The 20,925-nt window shown below is 41.6% G+C and overlaps 1 protein-coding gene across 1 annotated transcript; it reads left to right on the top strand.

The window, feature by feature from the left end:
• The first annotated feature begins 7,721 nt into the window (after positions 1-7,721).
• LOC130163682 (G1/S-specific cyclin-D2-like) lies at positions 7,722-20,917 on the top strand. Its single transcript, XM_056368021.1, has 5 exons — positions 7,722-8,147; positions 9,048-9,263; positions 12,536-12,695; positions 15,351-15,499; positions 17,959-20,917. Exons 1-5 carry the CDS (start codon positions 7,953-7,955, stop codon positions 18,121-18,123), a joined length of 885 nt encoding a protein of 294 aa, XP_056223996.1. The 5' UTR covers positions 7,722-7,952; the 3' UTR covers positions 18,124-20,917.
• Positions 20,918-20,925: the final 8 nt, after the last annotated feature.

The following is a 20,925-nucleotide window of genomic DNA, read 5'->3' as shown; positions in this document are numbered from 1 at the left end:
ACATTTACTAAAGAAATAGTTTGACATTTTTGGGGAAAAGGTGTATTCCCTCTGTTTCTGGGAGTTAGACAAAATGTTAATACCACTCTCATGTCTGTAGATATTTAGCTGGAGCCAGCAAGTGCTTAGCTTAGCTTAACGACAAAACTCTCTGTCTCTGTTACATGGTAACAAAATCACCTACCAACATCTTTAAAGGAGCTATTTGTCGGTTTTTGCAAAATATAGCCATCGATAGCTTTAACAGCTGTTTACTTACTGTCTTACCAGTCTGATACCGAGTCACTGTAGCTTCCATTCTGCACTGAAGCAGTAGCGCTGCTCAGACGGTGTATTATGACCTCTTGTCATGTAAACACAATGATGGCTGAAGCTCATGGCAAGAGTGGTAAGTAAACAGCTGACGATGCTAATGTTGGCTATGTAGCAATAGCAAAACTTACAAATAGCTCATTTAAACCTCACCAATTAACATGTAATATCTAATTTGTTTAATCCATACACAAACACTTACACTTTGGGTTTTGTATAAGATGCTTGTAGGCAGATTTTTGTTTTTCCCTTTGGATATAACCAGGCTAGTTGTTTCCCCCTGTTTCCAGTCTTTACTCTAAGCTACGCTAACTGTCTGCTGGCTGCAGCTTCATATTTATCGCACAGACATGAGAGTGGAATCAATCTTCTCTGAAATGTCAAACAATTCCTTTAACTGTGTAATTCGCAGGAATTTAGATTTCATCTTTGTATCAGAGGCTAGAGCAACTGCTGTGTTGTGTCTCGTATTCTTGCACTTGAGTGAGAGATGAGATGATTTGGGTAATGTTGCTCAGTATGTGAAATCCCTTGGCATATGGTCAGAGACAGGAACGCCCTGGTGGATACAGATTCAAGTTAATGGTCTGGGCACCACCAGGCAGGTTGGCCCCTCTGCTCCACTGGACGTCCACTGGAGGCGCCCCCCCCAACACACACACACACACACACACACACACACACACACCCCACCCATGACAGGATCAAAGCCGGGCCGGATGTCAGGGGACGGGAGGAGAATGATGTTGTCATCCACCCCTGACAACACCATCACCATGATGCTAACTCATATCATGGCATTTCCTGCAGATAGGCCTGGTATGCCTCTGTTTGTTCTGTATTTTTTTATTTTTTTATTCTTGGGCTCTCTGGAACGCCAAATTGCACAATATGCAAGGGAAATGTTAGATTTCACCATCACCCACGTGTTTGTTTGTTTGCCTTGCCAACTGCAGTGGTAAGCTCAATGCAGGCGAGCGGCGGACCAGACAATTGCCTTGTGGTTAAAGTAAAGTGGTCGTTTCTGGACCATATCATGTTATATAGGCTTTGCTTCTTGCTTTCACACACTCTTCCATTGTTTTCGATGCGTAATTGGATAAATGTAGTCTGTTTTGCAATGGCATGAGTACTAGAATGTTTTCAATTTTAGGACAAAGCCATTACAACAAGAGTTACCTCACAGAAACAATATTTCCCACTCCCACTTGGATCTATTAAACTGACAGTAGTTATCAGTGTGCATCGACGTGTTTGGTCTGGCTGCAGCTCACAGCCTGTTTCTCTCTCTGCAGTACATGAGGACCATTGTTATGGCAAGTTCCAGTGCTCATACTGATAACAGGTTGATGTCCATCCTTCTGTTTGAATGCATGAAACATTTTTTGGGGGGGAATAGGGGCCTTCTGAGTCTCCCTGCTGAATTTAATCAAGCAATGAGACCAATGAGGTGAATTAGGGCTGGAGCTGACTCAGCCTTACAGAGGCCTCTTTATGCCGCAGCCGTAGTCGAGGGGGCCCAGGGTTAGCATGCATCACACACAGGAAAACACCAGGCAGCTCCCAGACAGTCCAGGCCCCAGCATTTCGACCCTGAATCCCTCCCTGCCCACCGTTTATAAGGAGCATATCGCCTCACTAGAGCCACTTTCAAAGAGCTTTCGTTCACATTGCGAGGCCCCCCATTTCCTCTTCTCTCTCAGGAGGGAAATGTAAGTGTGCAGGAGTGGAAATGTTGCAGGGTTGAAGGGAAGTGAATGGATGAAGAAAGCAATGTTATTTGTGGAACAGTGAGGCCCATTGGTTTAAAATAAACTCACACAAAATGACTTACTGGAAACTGTTCGGTCCTCTGCTGCTGATTAATGCCTCATTTTTCAATGGGCACAGAGAGTGTTTGAGAGAAGGACAGAGAGAAAGACTAACTTTTGTTTGATCCAAGGTCATTGAATGGCCAGCTGCAAGGCCCTCTATCTACCCCTGGGATCTGTCTTCCTATTGGACATCCTGTCCCTGATGAATTGTCACTCTTCTCATTTAAGATCACACAGAGGAAGCTGGCCACTGCCAGGACACACCCACTTGTCTTTGGCGGGCCAATCAGGTGGCTCCAGTTGTCAAGCATCCTTCGCACTCAGAAAACCACAGCTGCCACAGGAGCTCCTCCGCTGGAATTTTTGTTTGTGTCCTTCCTTCCCTAATCTCTGACCACACACACTTGTTCACTTGTGACAGGCAGCCGCTGCCTCTTGGCCGCAGCCCAGTCACCCCCCTTGTCTTCTGCGCCGCCCTGAGACATCTGTGTGTTGTGAGGCGAAAGAGCAGGAAAACTGGGGGAACTTCAGAGCCAACCGCTGGAACAGAACAAGGGGGCCCCCACTGCAGAGTTATATAACAGTCAGACATCTAGCTGTATGCTCACATGAAGAACATCACTCTCTCTTTTGCTGATGCATGCAGGCCTCTTGCACCGCGAACATGGACTTTACTGTACGTGCACGCTCTGTTTTTGTACAGTCAGACATGCAGGAAGGGAAAGGACAGACGCAACAGTCATCTCATCCACATATTTAAGTGATTCCTTCTAGACATGAAGTTTGTTCACTGTGAAATGAGAGGATGTGATCTCACCCACTTAAAATCCAACCTATGTCGCTTGCCGCCTATGACTTAATCCAGGCTTCCCCTTTGTGTTAAGTGTCCCTGCCCAACCCCCACACATAGAAAAATTAATGTTCTTACACAGTTTTGGATAGGGAATCAGATCTATATATAATACATCGGAAATTTTTTGCAAATTTAGGACATTTCTCACATTCCTACAGGAACAGTGTGACATTTTGGGAAATACGCTTATTTACTTTCTGTCTCTCGACACCATGTATCTGTAAGGCTACAGCCTGCAGCAGGTTAGCTTAGCTTAGCATAAAGACTGGAAACAAGAGGAAACAACTAGCCTGTCTCTGTTTGATTATAGGACCTCTTTTGTTTAAAATGTACCCTCTTCCTCTCCCCTCCTCTGTCTGCTGTTACTCCTGAGTGCATGGTGGAGAATAGGGCAATGTTCTCGGAGGCTCTGGTAGGAGTGAGGGATGCAAGCTGCCGGACGTCAGACTTGTATACAGACTAAATGCAAGAGGGGGGAGATTCAGCAGTGACCGAGGCCCAAACTGCAGAAAAGAAACCCTCTTGTGTTCACGACCAAGACAACTAAAGACCAGGCCCGGATGTTGCTGTCTGTCCCGTCATTGTCTCCTCAATGTTGGCATTTGAGTTTGAATGATGGCTTTCAGTTTAGCCAAAACATTCCTAGGACACTGTGCGGGGAACACCCTCTTTTTCCTGTGCTGATTTGTAGACGCTCCATTTGTTTTCTAATCTTGCTGCGTAGTTGAGTGCAAATTAGCTGGTTGCACCACAGGGCATCCAGTCACGTCTTAAGGACTGATGGTGGGAGCTGCTCAAGCACTACGGAAGTGGGATTTACACATCTAAAAAATATAATTATGAGATGCTGAGTAAAGAAAACCACAGCAGCAGTTGGGAGCAGTTATTTCTCCAATCCTGCACATGATTTGCTGAACTTCCCCTGGAAAGCTCCTTCTTCCCCAGTTTTCCCCTCAGCTTCCCCGCAGTGAGTGGCAGTGACAGGACGGCTTTGATGTGTGACACTCGTGATAGAAGCGCGCTCCACGCTGCTGATAGCATGACCAGAATAGCATGTGAAAGAGCAAGAACTACCATGAACATTTATGTCGCCTACTTTTCATGTTTGGGAACGGGCGTTTAGTCCACTTCCAGCGGGGTGTAATCACTTGATGTGAAAGCATATAGTATGCAACCATGTGACGGACAGAAGCCACTTTATCTACTCTACTGGCTGAGCTACACCAGCTATCACTCAGCACTGGGAGGAGTGTTCACCACTGTTCACACCACAGCATTCCAGCCATAGCATCCTCTTCTCTACTGTCAGTAAACCCAAACAGCCAGCTTGACTCAGAGCACATGGGCAACCTGTAATCAAGCTTGGCCCCGAAACTGGCATGTAAAAGTAAATCCTGTGTTTATATCCGAGAGAGGCCTCCCTCATGGAGCGACTTACTTGATCTCGCACAGGAAATACATAAGATGATGTTGAGCTTTAAACCAATCTCTAGGATTAAAGATCTTGACTATCACCCTCCACCTCTTCTCTTTTTCTCTTTCTTTGTCTCTTTCTCTTGATCTGTGGCAGGCTGCCCATCTCCGGGCCCCTGTGCTCTGGTGGGTTCAGTGGACTGGTATGCAGCAGGAATCTTTGGATCAAGGTGATTTCACGCTCCTCCACGTTTTCCCAGGGCTTTGGTCGCTCTCTGTTACCTCTGTGCTGCCCGGAGTGTGTGATAGCGGCTGACATGTGTTATCATAGGACACATGCACAAACAGCAGCAACAGGGTAAGGCTGCTTTATCTGTCTAACACCTCTGTTTCCCTCAAGTGTCAGTGCTTTGAATGTCTGGTATGGTAGGCTTCTTTGGCCTCTTGCGGAGAGACCCCCTTCAGACAAAAACACTGACCCAGGGATTTGTCAGCCTCTTCATGGACAGACAAAGGGATAACCCTCTGACATGAAATCTCAATTCTAAGATGAATCCTCTCAAACAAACACCCCCTCCTTTGAAGTAGAACTAATCTTGCTAACCTTGACATTCCCTCAGAGACAGTTCCCACTCTCACTTCACAGTCTGCTCTCATAATAGCTCCACAGTGCTCTTTTATTTTTCTCAGTGAAACTTCATATCTCATTCAGCTCTTTGGTGTCGACTGTGAAAGGGGGAAGTTTGTGAAGCTGTTCCAGTGAGAAGCGCTTCAGTTCAGCCACTGTCATTCAGCTTGACTCAAAGTTTGCCCCAACTGCAAATATGCTTACACATGATCGGAAGCAGCAAATTTAGATGCATGAAAAGATTTTTTGTGCATGTTTTGATGTCTCTGATAAAGAATTTGGCACTTACAGCCGCACAGAGAGCCACACAGAACTGAAATGGCCTTCATAGATCAAAAGTGGTAGGGAGTTGACAACTTCATAACTTCCTCTTCTATTATAATCCTACCTTTTTACAGATTAGATCCTGTCTTAGAAGGACAAAATAACAAACACTTTTTTATAAGTGCTCTCTGCAGATTTGCATGTCCATCCTCATCCTCCTTTCATGCTTTGGCATGCCACCATGCCAAAGGACTTCCTTTACGGAAAAATTTTCTCTGGAAAGGGATCAACATGCCGTCCACACCCTTCGCCATAAGGATGTCTGCAACATCACACGGTGTCCCATGGATTCCAGCTCATGTGGCAGGACTATGACCTGATTAGAAACACCAGCGTTTTCAGAGAGCCTGTGTATTGACTTTAAGTGAGGGCTATCAAACATTGTTAGATAGAGAACTTGTGGTCATAGTTAGAATACCAAGTGTATACCAAGTCTACAGCCACACTAGCAAATCTGTGACACTTTAGCACACAAATGCTTATACCAACATGCTAACATGCTCACAATGACAAAGCTGTTGATGTTCAGCAGGTAAAGTTTACCATGTTCACTATCTTGGTCTAGTGTGTGAGCATGCTAGCATTTGCTAATTAGCACTAAAGTATATAGTATTTATAGTATATATATATATATACTATATATACTATATACTCTAAAGCCATGTTGCTAAGCCATGGCTAAAAATGTCACAAATCAATGCAGAGAAATATTTATCATGTCACATTTGTGGGTGATTAGCATATGGCTAACCAGAATAGAGCCTAGCTAATGGGGAGATAACTGGTCAAGAGGGTAGTTAGTAGGCTAAAACTGATATATAACTTGATGCAGAGGCTACGCTGTAAACTAGCAGCAGATAACCAAAGGATGGAGAACTGTATGTTTGCAAGAATTTTACTAATTCTTGTCATGCCTGTTTTTAGTACTTCTGCAGTTAGCCACAGTCTGCTGACTTATGAGGGAGACTATTTAAAAGAGGTTCTGTCAGTTCTTCAGTCTCCATTTTATAGCACATGTGAGGACATGTGTTAGGCCAGCTGGATTAGGGATATACAGATCTAATAGCAGACACTGCAAAGTGCTGATTTGTACCATAAACTGCTTACAATAATCTAAACAGTCTATGATTTGTACGCCAGTACAGCAATATGGCATTCTTCCAGTTTTCAATACAGCAGCATTCTCGTTGATAGTCATTCGAATGCTACCTTCAAGGAAGTTAATAAAACATTTTCAGCATATTTTATTTACAGCTGGAGATGTATAGAGGCCCCATATAAAATAAAGTGAGATTTGGGTACTTTTAATTTTTCATAATTACTTGCTAACTTCTTTTTCATTGTTTGTATCTAATTTTGGGGTAAGTTGTATTCATAAGCGCATGTCAGGGTTTGTATCTTACCAGAACTATCATGTAATTCTAATGTAAATATAAATCACATATGAATAAACTAAAATAAAAGTCAAAGTAACGTAATCAGTTTGGTATGTAGTGTACTTTTCATAATGGCTATCTATCTTTTGTAATGATGATGATGATGATACTTATAACATTGCTGCTGCTGCATCTAATATACATAATATTTATTGTATATTATATTACTATATTTAGTACTTAATATTATATTATACTATAGTATACTATACTATGTTGTATTTTATATTCTGTAGTATGTATTATACTTTATATCATGTCATACAATATTAGTACATTTCACCATATATTTTTTTTATCTTATATTAATATGTTCCACTGTTTTATTACATTATATACTATAATATATTTCTACTACACAGACAAATACAAAATATCATTTAGTCATAATATGTTATTCTGGTGTATGTTGTTAAGGTAAATGAAATTTTATTCTTATATACAGTATATACAGATAGGTCAACCAAAATATACAGTAAGCTGACTTTGCTGCAACTAAACACATCACCATGTCCTTGAGACAGTACTGCACTGTATGTTTATTGCTTGGATTGTAATTTCATTGCTCTATAGTTTCTTTCTGGGTTTCTTAATTTCTGGAATCAGCAACCACCAAAAAAGCTCTCAAAACAATGTAATTGCTATGTCCATTGTTTGCTCTTAGCCTATATTTCATGCACACTGATCTAAAGGCTCCATAAAAGTGGGTTGTAGTCTAAAACCAGTTGGGGAGCAGATGAGGCCTACGTCAGTGGTCGCTGTGTCTGCCTCTTTCAAAGTAGGCTATTGTAAGAGAGGAGATGCGGTAGATGTTAAAGGAAGGCAGATAAAGGCTAAATAGCAAGGCAGAAAGCCAAGCAAATGGTTCCTGGAAGAGATGCAGCTTAAGAGTGGGGGTTTATTCTACACCGCAGCTTTTACTTTGAAGGCCGTACCGGATGTTCTGTTCTTCGGTGTGGCCGGTTGGACGCCGAGCAGAGCAGAGGAAGAAGTAAACCCAGAGGCAGCAGGACTGGAGCAAACCCAGCAGTCTCAGCTTCATGCTTCGTCCTGGGCACTTCTCCTCCTCCTGTCCGCTGTCGATAATATTGTGACATTATTTATTATTTTTATTTTTATTATTTAGTTTTAAAAAAAAAAAACGAAGTGGGGGGGAAGCAGGGGGGCGAGTCATGGAGCTTTATTGCCTGGAGTCGGACATTACCGTGAAAGCCCAGCCTGACCCAAACATCCTTTATGATGACAGAGTGTTGCAAAGTTTATTAACAATTGAGGACAGTTTTTTACCTCAATGCTCATACTTCCAGAGGGTCCAGAAGGATATTCAGCCTTATATGAGACGAATCGTTGCAGGCTGGATGCACGAGGTTTGTGGGTATTTCATGCATTGATGCTTTAGCTAATTTTTGTTTTTGCATGTTGACACGCACGTTTTAAGCTAATTTTGGCACATAAACGAGGTATTTTAGTTCATAGAGAGTTGTCATGGATGTTAACCTATTTGACAATTGGATGACAATGACTCACCAAAGGCGTGGGAGAGTCGGAAATTCCACCACGAAGAAAATTAAGCTTCAAAGAAATAGCCTAGCTAGATATTTACATTGGTTAACTGCTACAAAGTTGGTGCCTTTTGCCAATTAGCTAGCTCAGGCGACAGATGAGGAGTTGGGCTTAATTAACATAATCGAAAACCCGACATTTTTCCTTCACTGTAATTATTATTAATTTTTAAAAGTGACTCAAGGCAAGGCAGGCAACGTGAATGCAGAAAAAACACTTTCATTTTTGAAGATAAAAACCACGTCGTGTTAGCTAACGCTTCGTGTTTGTATTAGTTGGGAACGATTTTAACGCAACTCGTGGACATTGTGCACAGTTTGTAAAGCTCCCAGATGATTTATTTTATTTTTATAATATTTTTTAAAGACGACAAGCCCCAACAAGGAAGAGGAGGCGAGGGGAGGGGTGGGGGGGTTGCTGAAGGACTTCCTATTGAAGTAATTTGTTTCTGCCTCGTCCTGACTTTGCAGCTTATGACTGACTAAAGAGATGTTAAAATTAGTGATTTAACCTTTAACCCAAAGACAACACAAGCATGGAAAAATCACAGTGCTGTAAGCAGACCCACCCCCACATTTAGCTGCTCCTCTGCTTTAAAGCATGTATAAATAATCTGGTTTTCTTTTAGTTTTTTCCTTTATTAATTCCACTATTAAATACAATCTAATATTTCATTTTTTTGTTATATTTCTGTCTCTTTCTAGGTGTGTGAAGAGGAGAAATGTAACGAAGACATCTTTCCTTTAGCCATTAATTATTTGGACAGATTTTTAGCAGTGATGCCCACTAGAAAGAGTTATTTGCAGCTTCTGGGAGCTGTGTGCATGTTCCTGGCCTCCAAGTTAAAGGACAGCAGGCCACTATCAGCGGAAAAACTTTGCATGTACACAGACAACTCCATCACACCACGAGAACTGCTGGTAAGAACTGGACTTTCAAAAGCCCCATTCATTCATTCCTCCATGGGGGCATAAAAATGCAGTGTCACATTTTGGGATGATTTTATAATGCTAATAGCTTAATTTGTTTCACAGGAAGTATCCCATTTTCCTTATAAGTGGAGCTGTGCACAATACAGCCACATCCTCTCTTTGGATCCATGTGGACTGGAGAGGCATGTGATGCCATCTAGTGCCAGTTATGCAGCATAGTTTCTGGATTTATCCTAAAATAAATGGACTAGCTCTGTTTTTCCAATAGATATTAAAGGATTTGTAATGTAAATACAGTCAAAATGCACTTTCCTCTCACCTCCCCACATTTATATAAGGGTTAATAAGAGCAGTATATCTCTTTATGAGGTTCACGTCAATACTTCTGATTCTTTTTCTTTCTTTCTTTCTTTTTTTTTTACCAATATGCAGCTTATTGAACAAACTTAAAGACCAGTGATTGATGTATCTACCAGGAAACAAAGGGATGGCTGCAAGTAACTATTATTTACATAATCGATTAATGTGCCATTTATAGTCTGGATTAATGCATTAATCATTTGTTCTATGAAATGTCAGAAAATTGTGAAAAATGCCCATCACAAGTTCTGGAAAGCCGAAGGTGACAGCAGCTCAGGATATTAAGTTTCCACCCGAGGTCCACATACAAGCTTGTTCTGGAGCTTTCTACCGTATCACACAGTCCTTATAAGCAGATTGAATTCACTGTTTTATGTTCAAATTTTCCATGATTCAGCCTCTTAGATATTCCACTTACTATCACATAGCTAAGACGAAGAAAAGTAGAGCTGGATCGAATAGTGGATTGACAGAAAATGAATCTTTACAGTCAAAACTTCTGTGGTTTCAGGCTCTCAGATGTGAAGATTTTAAACTGAATATCTTTGGACTCTTGGTTGGACAAAACTGGCAGTTTGATGAGGACAAATGACACATAAAAAAAATAATAGTCATTTCCCCCTGTTTCTCTCTCTCTGTTTTAAAGACAAAATGATAAATAGAGAAAATATTTAGTTGCAGCCCTAAAGAAAAGCAGCATATCCTCCCTGTTGATAACCTTGGATGAGGTAATGCTCAGCATTTATGTTTTAAAATGCCATAACCAGTTAATCTCATATCAAAATATTTGCAAATTGAATTTCTGTCAGACGACCACTCAATAGATTTGTTTCAGCTCTTGACCATTTGTCAGTTTAAAGGATGGACCTGTTTCTTATTTCAACCAAACAGGTCCACATGCTCTCTATACATCCTCCTGTGTTGCCTGCAGCTGTTGAGGGAAATGACATTCGTCCCATTTGATGCTCCATATTGTCGTAAGACTCCAGATTCCTGGATATCCTCACAGGATGCACAGAGGACGCGGCGAGCGCCAGGGAAAGATGTTGCAGTTCTTCCTTGTAATGAACACTTTGCTGCTGCTGGTGCTTCAGCTGGAAGAGAGAAGTTTAAGGGGGTGGAGGGGTGGTTGTGTGTGTGTGATTGTGTGTGTCGGGGCAGCTGTCCAGGAAGTGAGCGCACCGACAGCAAACCTCCGCCCCGCTCATCTCACAGTCAACAGTCTCCTCAGGGGATAAATAGGTTAAATGCAAGCATGTGTGCAGCAGGTTATGTACTGGGAACCCACATTAATGTGAATGACGACTGACATTTCAGATAGCGTATGGCGACAAGGGTGGGGGCCGTCCCTGATGGCATTGGGGTTTCGGTGTATACTACATTTGCTTTTTTAGGCGATGCATCTCTGTAGAGGAAGTGAGAAGTTGAAATCATCAGCATTTATTCATCACAGTTCTTTAAAAGAATCCGTCACATGTTGTTCAGTCTCCCACTTTAGTTGCTTGTACTTCCAGTGGACATCTGGTTTATTGATATAAATAGGCTGGACAAAATAATAGAAACACCTGTCAGTGTAATGCAGTACAGTTCAACAGTACCACAAACCGCAATCTCTAAAATGACCATACAGTTCAATCAACAGTTTCAACAAAACTGCATTAGTTTTAGCTGGGTGTTTCTAATAAACTGGCAACTGAATGTACTTGGTAAAGTAAAGAAACGCAAGGATAAGTCTTCTCTCAAGATGCTGTCATCTCATAGACGATTCCTCATGGGTAACACAGTGAATCTGCACTCTTAATGAAATAACGCCCCAGACATAACAGTTTTCATACTACAAGGTGACAATTGATGCCGTCATTGGGGACGCTGACAGACAATTATTTCATTGGGGACCAAGATGAGAAAGTCAGGAAAAGCTGCTGAAATTTGTTTTGTGAAACCCAGATTTAAATATTCACTACAAAGTATTGTGAAGGTTTGGAAAGATGTCTACTAAGATTTGTGAGAGTGTCTCCAAGTCCGTCTTTATTTGTGGAGGTCTGAGGAAAATCTCATTTGTTAAATTAGCAGAGTGAGATTTATGGAAATCCCGGGGCAGCCACTCATGAGGCTGTGGGGGAGTACATTGTATTAGTGGTGATGATATTAATGACAGCTGAATGTGTCTCTGCTTTTTTCCAACGTTTTTCAGTGCTACATGATTTTGATGTTCACAAACGTGAGCAGACATTTTCAAAGTATCGGTGCATGTTTCTAAATCTTAAAACACTTTCACAAACCATTACATGTGTAGAGTCACACATTTTATATAGTGAAGTCTTGATTAGATTTTTATAGAGATACTTAAGTTGTACCCTTGTTCTTTCTATTACTCATTTGAAATACTGAAAGCCAGAGAGGAGAACATTAAAACTTGAGTAAACTGATTTTTGATGGCAAGTTGTGAAGACTGACTCAACACACAGGAAATTAAATCATTAAATGTGTGCATCTTTTTCTGCTGGTGCAAAGACTGACTGTATGAAGAGTCAGCTTTGTGCTGCTGCTTGTGCAGTGCAAACTCATGCTAGCTGTTTGAGGCTTGTGACAGGAAGGAAGGGGCTAGCTGTCTCATTGGCTGGGCCTCTAAGCAGGGCAAAGCTTGTCACATGCCGGCGATATGAACACAAAGGATGCGAGGAATGAGAAAGGCACGCAGATAATAAGATACAGCGAGGAGAGATAAAGTGAAGAAATGTTACTCTTCTTACAGAGCCATTTCCTCTGGGAATGGGGATGGACTGTGATCTTTTTCACGGTCAATGGAGGCATGGCACCACGCCATTTAACCCTCTGACTGAGGGGATTGTGCCAAGAAACTGAATTTGAACTGATCATCTTTTTTCTGTGTCTTTTAGGACTGGGAGCTGGTGGTGCTGGGGAAATTGAAGTGGAACATGGCCTCTGTCATTCCCAATGATTTTATAGAGCACATCATACGCAGGCTGCCCCTTCCCAAAGACAAACTGGCGATGGTCCGCAAACACACGCTGACATTCATCGCCCTCTGTGCCACAGGTAACACAGCTGCGGATCATTTCGTGTGCCTCGTGTGCTTGCTCACTCGCACATTCACTTCGCTGCCTTGTTATTCCCACATCCACCAGAATATTCCCACACACACAAACATTCTCCCATCGTGAGTCATCTGTGACCTCTTTCTTCTCTCAGCATACTCCTCTGGCTGCCTTATCCACTTTCTAGTCTCTCCGCAGTCTGTAGTAGGGGTTTTCTCAACAGAGGACCAGCTGCAAAAAGCTGCTCAGAGTGGTCATTTCCATGTTTCTCGGCTAAGTGCCTGAGAAAAATCCTATCAGTGCTGTGTTTAGATTAGCTATGTACATGGTAATGGCAGTGATTGTATCATACTATAATTTTTACTCCAGCAAACACACACACAAACACACACAGTTTGATGTATGACTCGGGTGCAGCTGAAATTCTGCGCCGCTCTGCCTGTATTGTTTGTTGACAGAGAAGCTTCCAGGTTTAAAAAGTCAGGGCAGCGATCCAGTGATCTTCCTTCCTCCTCCCATCCTGGCCTCATGTCCAGAATAAACTCTGGAGGCTCTGGAGAAGCGCAAACTCAGATGTCCCCTTAGGCCTCTTCCTAGGTGAATTTTCATGGCATTCCTTTGTCTATACCAGGAATCCCTCTAATATTTTCATATCCTGGACAGAAACACGACTGCAGGATCACCTAATACACATAATGTACAGCACTCCTCTGTCACAAGGCTGCCTTTCATCTGCTGCATCCATTCCGCTAATTCAATGACGGAAATAAAACAAAGGAGGTCACTTTAGTGCAATGAAATTCCTCACAAATGCCAGTGAAGTCAGATCTGGCCAATAAGCACTTGTTTACTAGAGCTAGTTATTGGAACCATAGGCTCCTTCAATGAGTTTCATGCCCTGTTTAGCACAGTTTTAGTGTCACACGTTTTTTGTTTTTTTTTTATATTTGGGTGTGTTTCAGTGGTCGCCTGCTATTCATAAGCAGCTAGTTATATCCAAGCACAAAGCAGCCACAGTGGAAAAAAAGGAGGCCTGCTGTGGTTCTGCAGTAATGTAAATGTTTGGAGTTTTATATGGAGTTGAGATGTTATTCTTATGATGGAGGAGCTCCTCCTATGGACAGCTGGTCCCTGGAGGAGAAGATGGGCGTAGTGAAGCAGGCAGCTCTCCAGGGTTTAATCAAAGCTATCAGGCCACCAGGACTGGTTTGCACTCGGCTGCGACTGTGTGCCGGGTCGGACTTGTGCAACAGTTAACAACTGTGTATGCCAATTCCTGCCTTTTGAGATCAGTGTTCGTTATGTGCATGTACTGAGACCGGAAGAAGCCTTTGTGTTGTAATTGTGGAAAAATCACCAGGGGCTTGTTTTCACAAAAAATGTTAATGCTAAAAGTAGCTCCAAACTTAGGAGGGTTAAGAGAAACTCCTAAAAATAAGGGGTGTGTCAGTTCTAAGTTTTTTCCTTTTTAAGTAAATCACAAAGCAATTTAGCACCAAAAGTAACTCATAAGTCTGAGAGAAGGCAGAGGTAGACCCGGTCACAGTCAGTCAGCTGCTGCAGGATATGTTGCTTCTCACGTCAGTTTCAGAGTAAATACAGCAATAACTAAAACTTCTAAAAGCCTTTTGTTGTGTGGGGAAGTTATTAAGAATTCGCCAACAATTTAACATTGTATAACATTTTCCGAGAGTCACAATGGACATCTCAAACTAAAAGTATAAAAACTGATGCAGCAGAACCAGACACATCGTCTTTTTTACTTCATGCATTCTTTTTCTAATGTAGTGTCTATATTACCCACAATGCAACTCGCCCACCAACAAGGTCGTTGCAGTTAGCCTCAATCAGTTTATCTAGCTACCCATCTATATAGCTCTGTGTATATATCCATTTGTTCCTCACCCTCACTGCAGTGATTTTGATTTCATTTTGTACTCACTGACACGGATCGGTCACCTGTTAAACATTTACTGTAGACGTAGTGAGGTCATGAAACATGATATCATCCATAGCAACGGGATCAATCACATCCCTTCTTTTAGCTCAAGAGTCTCTCAGTTCTTCTGTAATGATTTCTCTCAGCAGCTTTGTGTTCAAGAGGAAACTGTGAACTTAGAGGGTCATTTCGGAGGAGAAACGACCCCAGGGTTTCCCATAAAATGAAAATGACTGTCAGGGCGAGAGCTGAAATCATGAGCTGTTGAAAGCAGCTTCAGCTCAGTACTTTTGTTGATGGTCTTCGTCGTTCATTTCATGGCTGCCTCCTCCATCCAGGCCTGTTCTCGCTTAAGTCTTTTCGACTTGGATATGGACTGGAGGGAGTCGTTCCTGGAACTCATTTCTCAGCGAGTAGGAGGCTTCCTACTCTGCTTTTCTAATCACGGCCGTAGTTTCTATGAAGGAAACCACACAGGTTCAGCCGTGCAGCCTTGTCTGTTGAAATTCAGACTGTGGGAAAGTCAGGTTCAGCTGTGGAGCTCTGGATGATTCAGATGTTTGCACCTCTCATGCATCTCTCATACTTCCTCTGGGCTGATTTAAGTGTTACGGCCCTTCGTGTCACAGTTACAAATGTGATTTCAGTGTGTCACTATGGCCTGAAGCTGCTGCTTGACTAATTGAACATTAATACTCTTTCCTCTTTCCTTGCCAGATGACCGCCTTGCCATGAACCCTCCTTCCATGATCGCCACGGGCAGCATGGGAGCTGCTGTATGTGGCCTACAGCTGGACCACACCGACCAGAGGCTGAGTCGAGACAACCTGACAGACCTGCTGGCCAAGATCACCAACACAGAGGTGGTGAGTACTGCGGTGGAGGAGATTTATACCTGCCAGGAGTAATTGCTCAATAGTTTTAGTGCTGCACAACAATGCGTTGTTAATAATAATCATTGCAAAATCTCACGACAGCAGCATAAAAGGCCCTTTAGTAAACAACAGCGATGACTTCAGTAGTGGCAGATTGAAGCTATTTACTTTTCATGGAGAGAGAGGGAGAGCGAGCTTTTGGCTCTTGTCTGGGGAGCCAGACTGCTGCTATAAAGAGCAGCGGCAGAGGGAATGTCTTCTTAAAACTCAGAGCCCACATTCTTGTGGTAGGACACATGCAATTTCTTTGCATGGCTCCCACTTAAGCTGTGTGCCCCTCCTGGTGGAGGAATATGTTCGTAATGAAGTGAAGGAGTGTCTTTTCCAGTAAATGCCAATGAAGAAATAGAAAGTTATCCAAGCTGTCCTCATACCTGCAGACAGACACTTTTGGACTTGATGATGATGATTAATCTACAAACAGTCATTGACTTTAATGGAATGGCTGAGTTATACTGTGGACACAGTGGAAGTGAATGCAGCTTTAAAATACGTAGGCTTGAATGCATTACCGCATAAAACTCACAAACTGTAAATGCCATCATAAAAATTAGTTTACGCACATTTTAGTACGTTGAAAATTTGTACTGTTCAGGTGCTGTGTTATAAATACAATGGGAGTCAATGGCTAGATTTTAATACATTATATAATCTCATAACAATTCATAAACTATAAATGTCATCAAAATGGAATTGATCAGTTAATTGAGCATTTTGAAAATTTAGGTTATAAATACAGTGGGAAGGAATGGGCCATAGACTTTAATGTATTATATACGTCATAAACTGCACACTCCATCCAAATGAGTTTATGTGCATTTGCATCAGTGTGCAATAATAAGCATTTTGAATTGTGAATGAACCCTGTACTATATAGAGGTGCTGTGTTATAAATACAATTGGAGTGAATTGAATCACCCACACACAAAAAAACAAAACTACATATACCAAATTTATCCCAGTGTGTGATTTCATTGTCACAGTATCTTGTGACACCAGAGGACCAGTTCAGAAGCCTAGAAATCCAGAACGGCCACAGGAACAACACGGTTGCCTCTTCGCTTGTGGTTACGTTGCCACAGCGACGAGTGCCCCGCAAACCCAGCCGTCACAACAGGCGCCCCGACTGCAGCCCATCAGGTTCCAATTATCCGTACATTTCAAAGGAATGCTGGCCTCTTTGCGAGCCTCGTGCATTCTTTAAGATTCCTGCAGCCGGCTCAGTGAGGCAGACCTCCCACATCTTCAACACAGACCTGCAGAGGGGACAGAGACAGAGAGAAGATCCCCTTTCACAAGAGAACTTGTCCAAAAACATCCGGTCCCACTGTCCTATATTCTGTTTTACACCCAAACTCAGAGGGTCAGGGTGCAGTAGGTCAAAGCCATTTCCTCTAGGTCTCCACATGGGACTGACCGTGCTGTAAACCCCAAGAGGCGGGGGGCAGGGGGGGGTAGAGAAAGGGAGTCCGGAGTTTCAGATCTGCTTATCTGTCCCCTGATAGACCACAGGGCTCTTTAGGACCCTCCAATCCCTCCCTTGCCCCTTTCACTCATACCTCAGACATGCACAGGTCTCGTGTCAGAGAGGACTCCTGTGCCCACCGTGCCGCTCGCAGCTCTGTGTTGTTGGTATCGGAGTGTACTGGTACCCATTGTTCTGGTCCGGATGCAGACAGGACCACCTACAGCAAAAAACATAATTCCCTGCTGGTATGCCATGCATGTGACCAAAGCTGTTAAACAACTCAGATGTCAGATGTGCCAAGAAAAATGCCAGATTTTTGCACGCTAGTGTCTGCATACAGGTGTACAAATTAAACTAGCTATAACTAGAGTAACATTTGTATATCATGTAGAGACCAGCTGAGAAAACCAGCTGATGGTGGGGCTGTCACGCAATATCTCATTCTAATGTCCATGGACCATAACATTCTTTTAAAACACAATGTAAAACTTTGAGTTATTAATATTGTCAGTGATTTACAGGCATACACATAGACTTTGAAGGAAAAGAAGTTGCGATGAAATCATTTTAGATACAGATTGACTGTATTATAGTTTTATTGCTTACATTTTTCTGCAGTGTTTTTGTGTATAAATAGCGAAACAACATATTTTACAACCTTCAACTCTTCTATAATAATATTTTGAGTGATTATCAAAATGAAAAGTCAGACTTGTAGCTGAGTTTGTGTTGGAAAAGAAGGATACCATGCATGTCATGTGGGAGGACAGATGAATGCATACAAAGTTGGTAAAAAAAAATTTCCACAGGGTTGTTTGGTTGGTGTCTGTATATGGCTGGCGTCTCATACAAGGATTTACACACTGACAGAGGTGTAATGGAAGTGTGCATGTGTAACAACGTCTGACCCTTTTTGTTCCAGGATTGTTTGAGGGCGTGCCAGGAGCAAATCGAGCGTGTGCTGGCCACCAGCCTGCAGCAGGGCCAGCAGTACCGGCAGGAGACTGGGGTCAGAGCAGGCAACAAAGCGAGGGAGCAGCAAGACCAGTCCAGCACCCCCACAGATGTACGTGATGTCAACTTATGAACTCCCATCGCCACCTGACTCACACACCGCTCATGCCTGTCTACCAATGAACTAGTGAGCGAGGGGGAATGCGCTGCCAGTATCTGCGTCAAGTCACTGCATGAGCGATGGTGTGACAATCTATGAACTTTTAGAGATTAAGAAATTTCTAGTTTTTCTCCTTCTTGCCCCGTTTATACCTGGCTGGGTGTATTTTCACCTTTTTGTACGGGCCACATGTAACCAAACAAGCTATTTAAAGAAAAAAAAAAAGGTAAATTCTTGAAAACTTGATAGTGCCTTAGGTTTCCCAGAATGGAAATCTGAATATATTTTCTTACTTGAAAAAATAGCATAATTATATGAAATATACATATTTCTTTTGATAAAACCTAGCAAAAATAAATATTATAAATAATGTATATTTAGCTAGCATTTAGTTATGTTACTCTTTTATCATTAGCAGACAGTTATCAATTAACAGTTTTATTGGGGTTTTCCTCGTCTGAAAATCCATATAGTAGTGATTGAAATGCTGATAATACAGTACATGGCATTTAAACGAAGCTGATATCCAGCCAGAGGAGCGCTACTGTAGCTAGCTGCTCTCTCTTCCTATCATACTGTGTGCACCTGTAGCACTGCTTACTATTTATGCCGAAAAGTGCTGGCCAGGAGTGGGCTGGGCCTGCTCACAGAGGAAGGACATGAGGGAGGGGGCAGGGTTCGAGGTCTGGAGCAGTGGCTAATGTCTGAAAGGTTCAAACTGTAGACAAGGTCAGTTATTAAGTTTTTGAAATCCACAGACTAGTATGTTAACAGGACATGTGTGTATGTGTATTTGAATTCAGCGAGGCTACATTTAATTGTTCCGATTTTGGTGTCGCTCCTACATGTTAGAAGTGTTTTGTAGTTAGTTAAGAGGAGGTTTTAGCCTCAGTCAGGTAGCAGTGATGTCATGTAACTAGTAAAAAAAAAAAAAAAAAGGAGATTTGTCAGGTTTTACTGGTTTGAGAGGAAATGAATGAAGATTGAAGGGTTTGTTGTGAGGTTTTTGGAAAAGATAAGCATGTGGAAAGTGAGGGGGGAAAATGGCAGAAGTCTGGATCGATGAATGAAATAGTGAGGACGTTAACTTAAGCTATATGATGTTTCTGCAGTTGCACGATACTTGAGTGACACACAGAAGGAGGAAAAATCCCTGATGATGTCTGCAGGATCAGTTTGGGTGTGCCGCATTTTCTCCTGTTATCAATTTTAACATTTAACTCTTTGGAGAGAGGGCGACTTGTAACAATATTGATGCACTTTTAAAAACACACTCCTTAAAATTGGTAAGGGGATGGTGGTTGAGGAGAGTTCAGTGGGTTGTTAGGGTCATTTTTTTGTTTTTATTTAGGTTTTTCTTTTAAGTTATTTGATTTTTTTCTGGGCTGGATTCCCATGGGGTAACACACGTCTTGAAATCTACGCCTTGACAGGTGAGTAGATGTAGGATAATTGGTGTTATAGTATAATAGTATAGAAAACTACGGAAAGCCAAGTCACATGTAGACTTAGATTTTTTTTTTCTTTTTTTTTTTTTTTGATTCAATGCTTTTATTTACTTGAATTTTTTTAAGTCATAGCCAAAACCTTCCAATAAGAGATACACACATACTGTGTCCAAAATGTTTAGCTGTTTTTTATGTAAACTGCTCTCTGAACTGAAATTTGAAACTGCCATTTATAGGACTTCTCTCCATTAAAGACATGGGTAGGAAGGGGTTTACATTGTGTGAAATTTTGTATATAACCAATTTCCCCAAGAACAGAAATGCGACAAATCCTCATTACATTTTAGAACAGAAATAGTTTCTAAATTGTATTCATGCATGTTCTGTTGTGCAAAAGCCAAAATTGTTGCTTTAAAGAGACAATATGTTTATGCTTTTAAAGGTTTTGTGTATAATTTGTGAGACATAATTCCAAAGTGAGAAAAATAGATTATACACATTTTCTTGCTGCTATTTTGCTTTCTTTTCTAGTCTTACACAAAGATGCCTTATTGTGAGTCACTTGTGTGCTGCTATATTATGAATTTTGTATATGTAAGTCTGCTTTTCTTGTGTATGTGTACTGGAGGGAACGTAACACAGTTTGGTGCGGGACTGGAAGTACTTGTGTTTGCAGATCTTTTTGATTAGCATGTTTTATTCTTTTATTGTTTCATTTGTATCTTTATACTCTATCATATTCTTGCTGCTTCTTTGTAATGTTTGTGTACCTCAGGTTAATTTGGACAGATAGAGCGAGAGCCCATCTCATCATTACCTCATCACACTTCACACCACACATGTCGTTTTCACTCTGATTTTGTTGGACGGGTTTCACTTTTTTCTGTCTGGATGAGGGGAGCTATGGTGGTTCTTCTCTTTAAATCAATCAATCAAACAAAAAGGAAAAAATAGAAAAATCAACCGCCAGATTTCATAGAGCAGTTCAAAGTGCCTATACTTTAAAATAGGTTATTTCATTTATCTGGTGCTAAGTCTAAAACAGCCTGTACTGTATGTTATACATGTATCGGAAAGACAAAAAAAAAGTTGTTTTTTTTTCTACTTGGAGTTTCATTGGCATGTTTAGATCAGTTCATTTGGAATAAAATTGAATATTGTTAATTTTTGAGGTACCCATTTAGTCGAAGTTTAAACCACCAGAATGTTTTATCATTGTTCAGTGTGGTTGTTATTCCAAACTCACCCCCCACTTTCTCCATGTGCAACCACACAGTGTACCTCAAAAAAATTGTGCTCAATAAATTGGCTAAAATCAAGTGACTGG

This window comes from Seriola aureovittata, chromosome 22 (genome assembly GCF_021018895.1).
Source record: "Seriola aureovittata isolate HTS-2021-v1 ecotype China chromosome 22, ASM2101889v1, whole genome shotgun sequence".
Classification (NCBI taxonomy): domain Eukaryota; kingdom Metazoa; phylum Chordata; class Actinopteri; order Carangiformes; family Carangidae; genus Seriola; species Seriola aureovittata.
Note: the sequence above shows the minus strand (reverse complement) of the source record. Positions and strands in the feature narration are given on the sequence as shown.

Coding starts and splice junctions, on each gene's coding strand:
- LOC130163682 (XM_056368021.1), top strand. CDS start 7,953: ATGGAGCTTTATTGCCTGGAGTCGGACATTACCGTGAAAGCCCAGCCT. Junction 8,148..9,047: donor TTGCAGGCTGGATGCACGAG/GTTTGTGGGTAT, acceptor GTCTCTTTCTAG/GTGTGTGAAGAGGAGAAATG. Junction 12,696..15,350: donor CATCGCCCTCTGTGCCACAG/GTAACACAGCTG, acceptor TTTCCTTGCCAG/ATGACCGCCTTGCCATGAAC.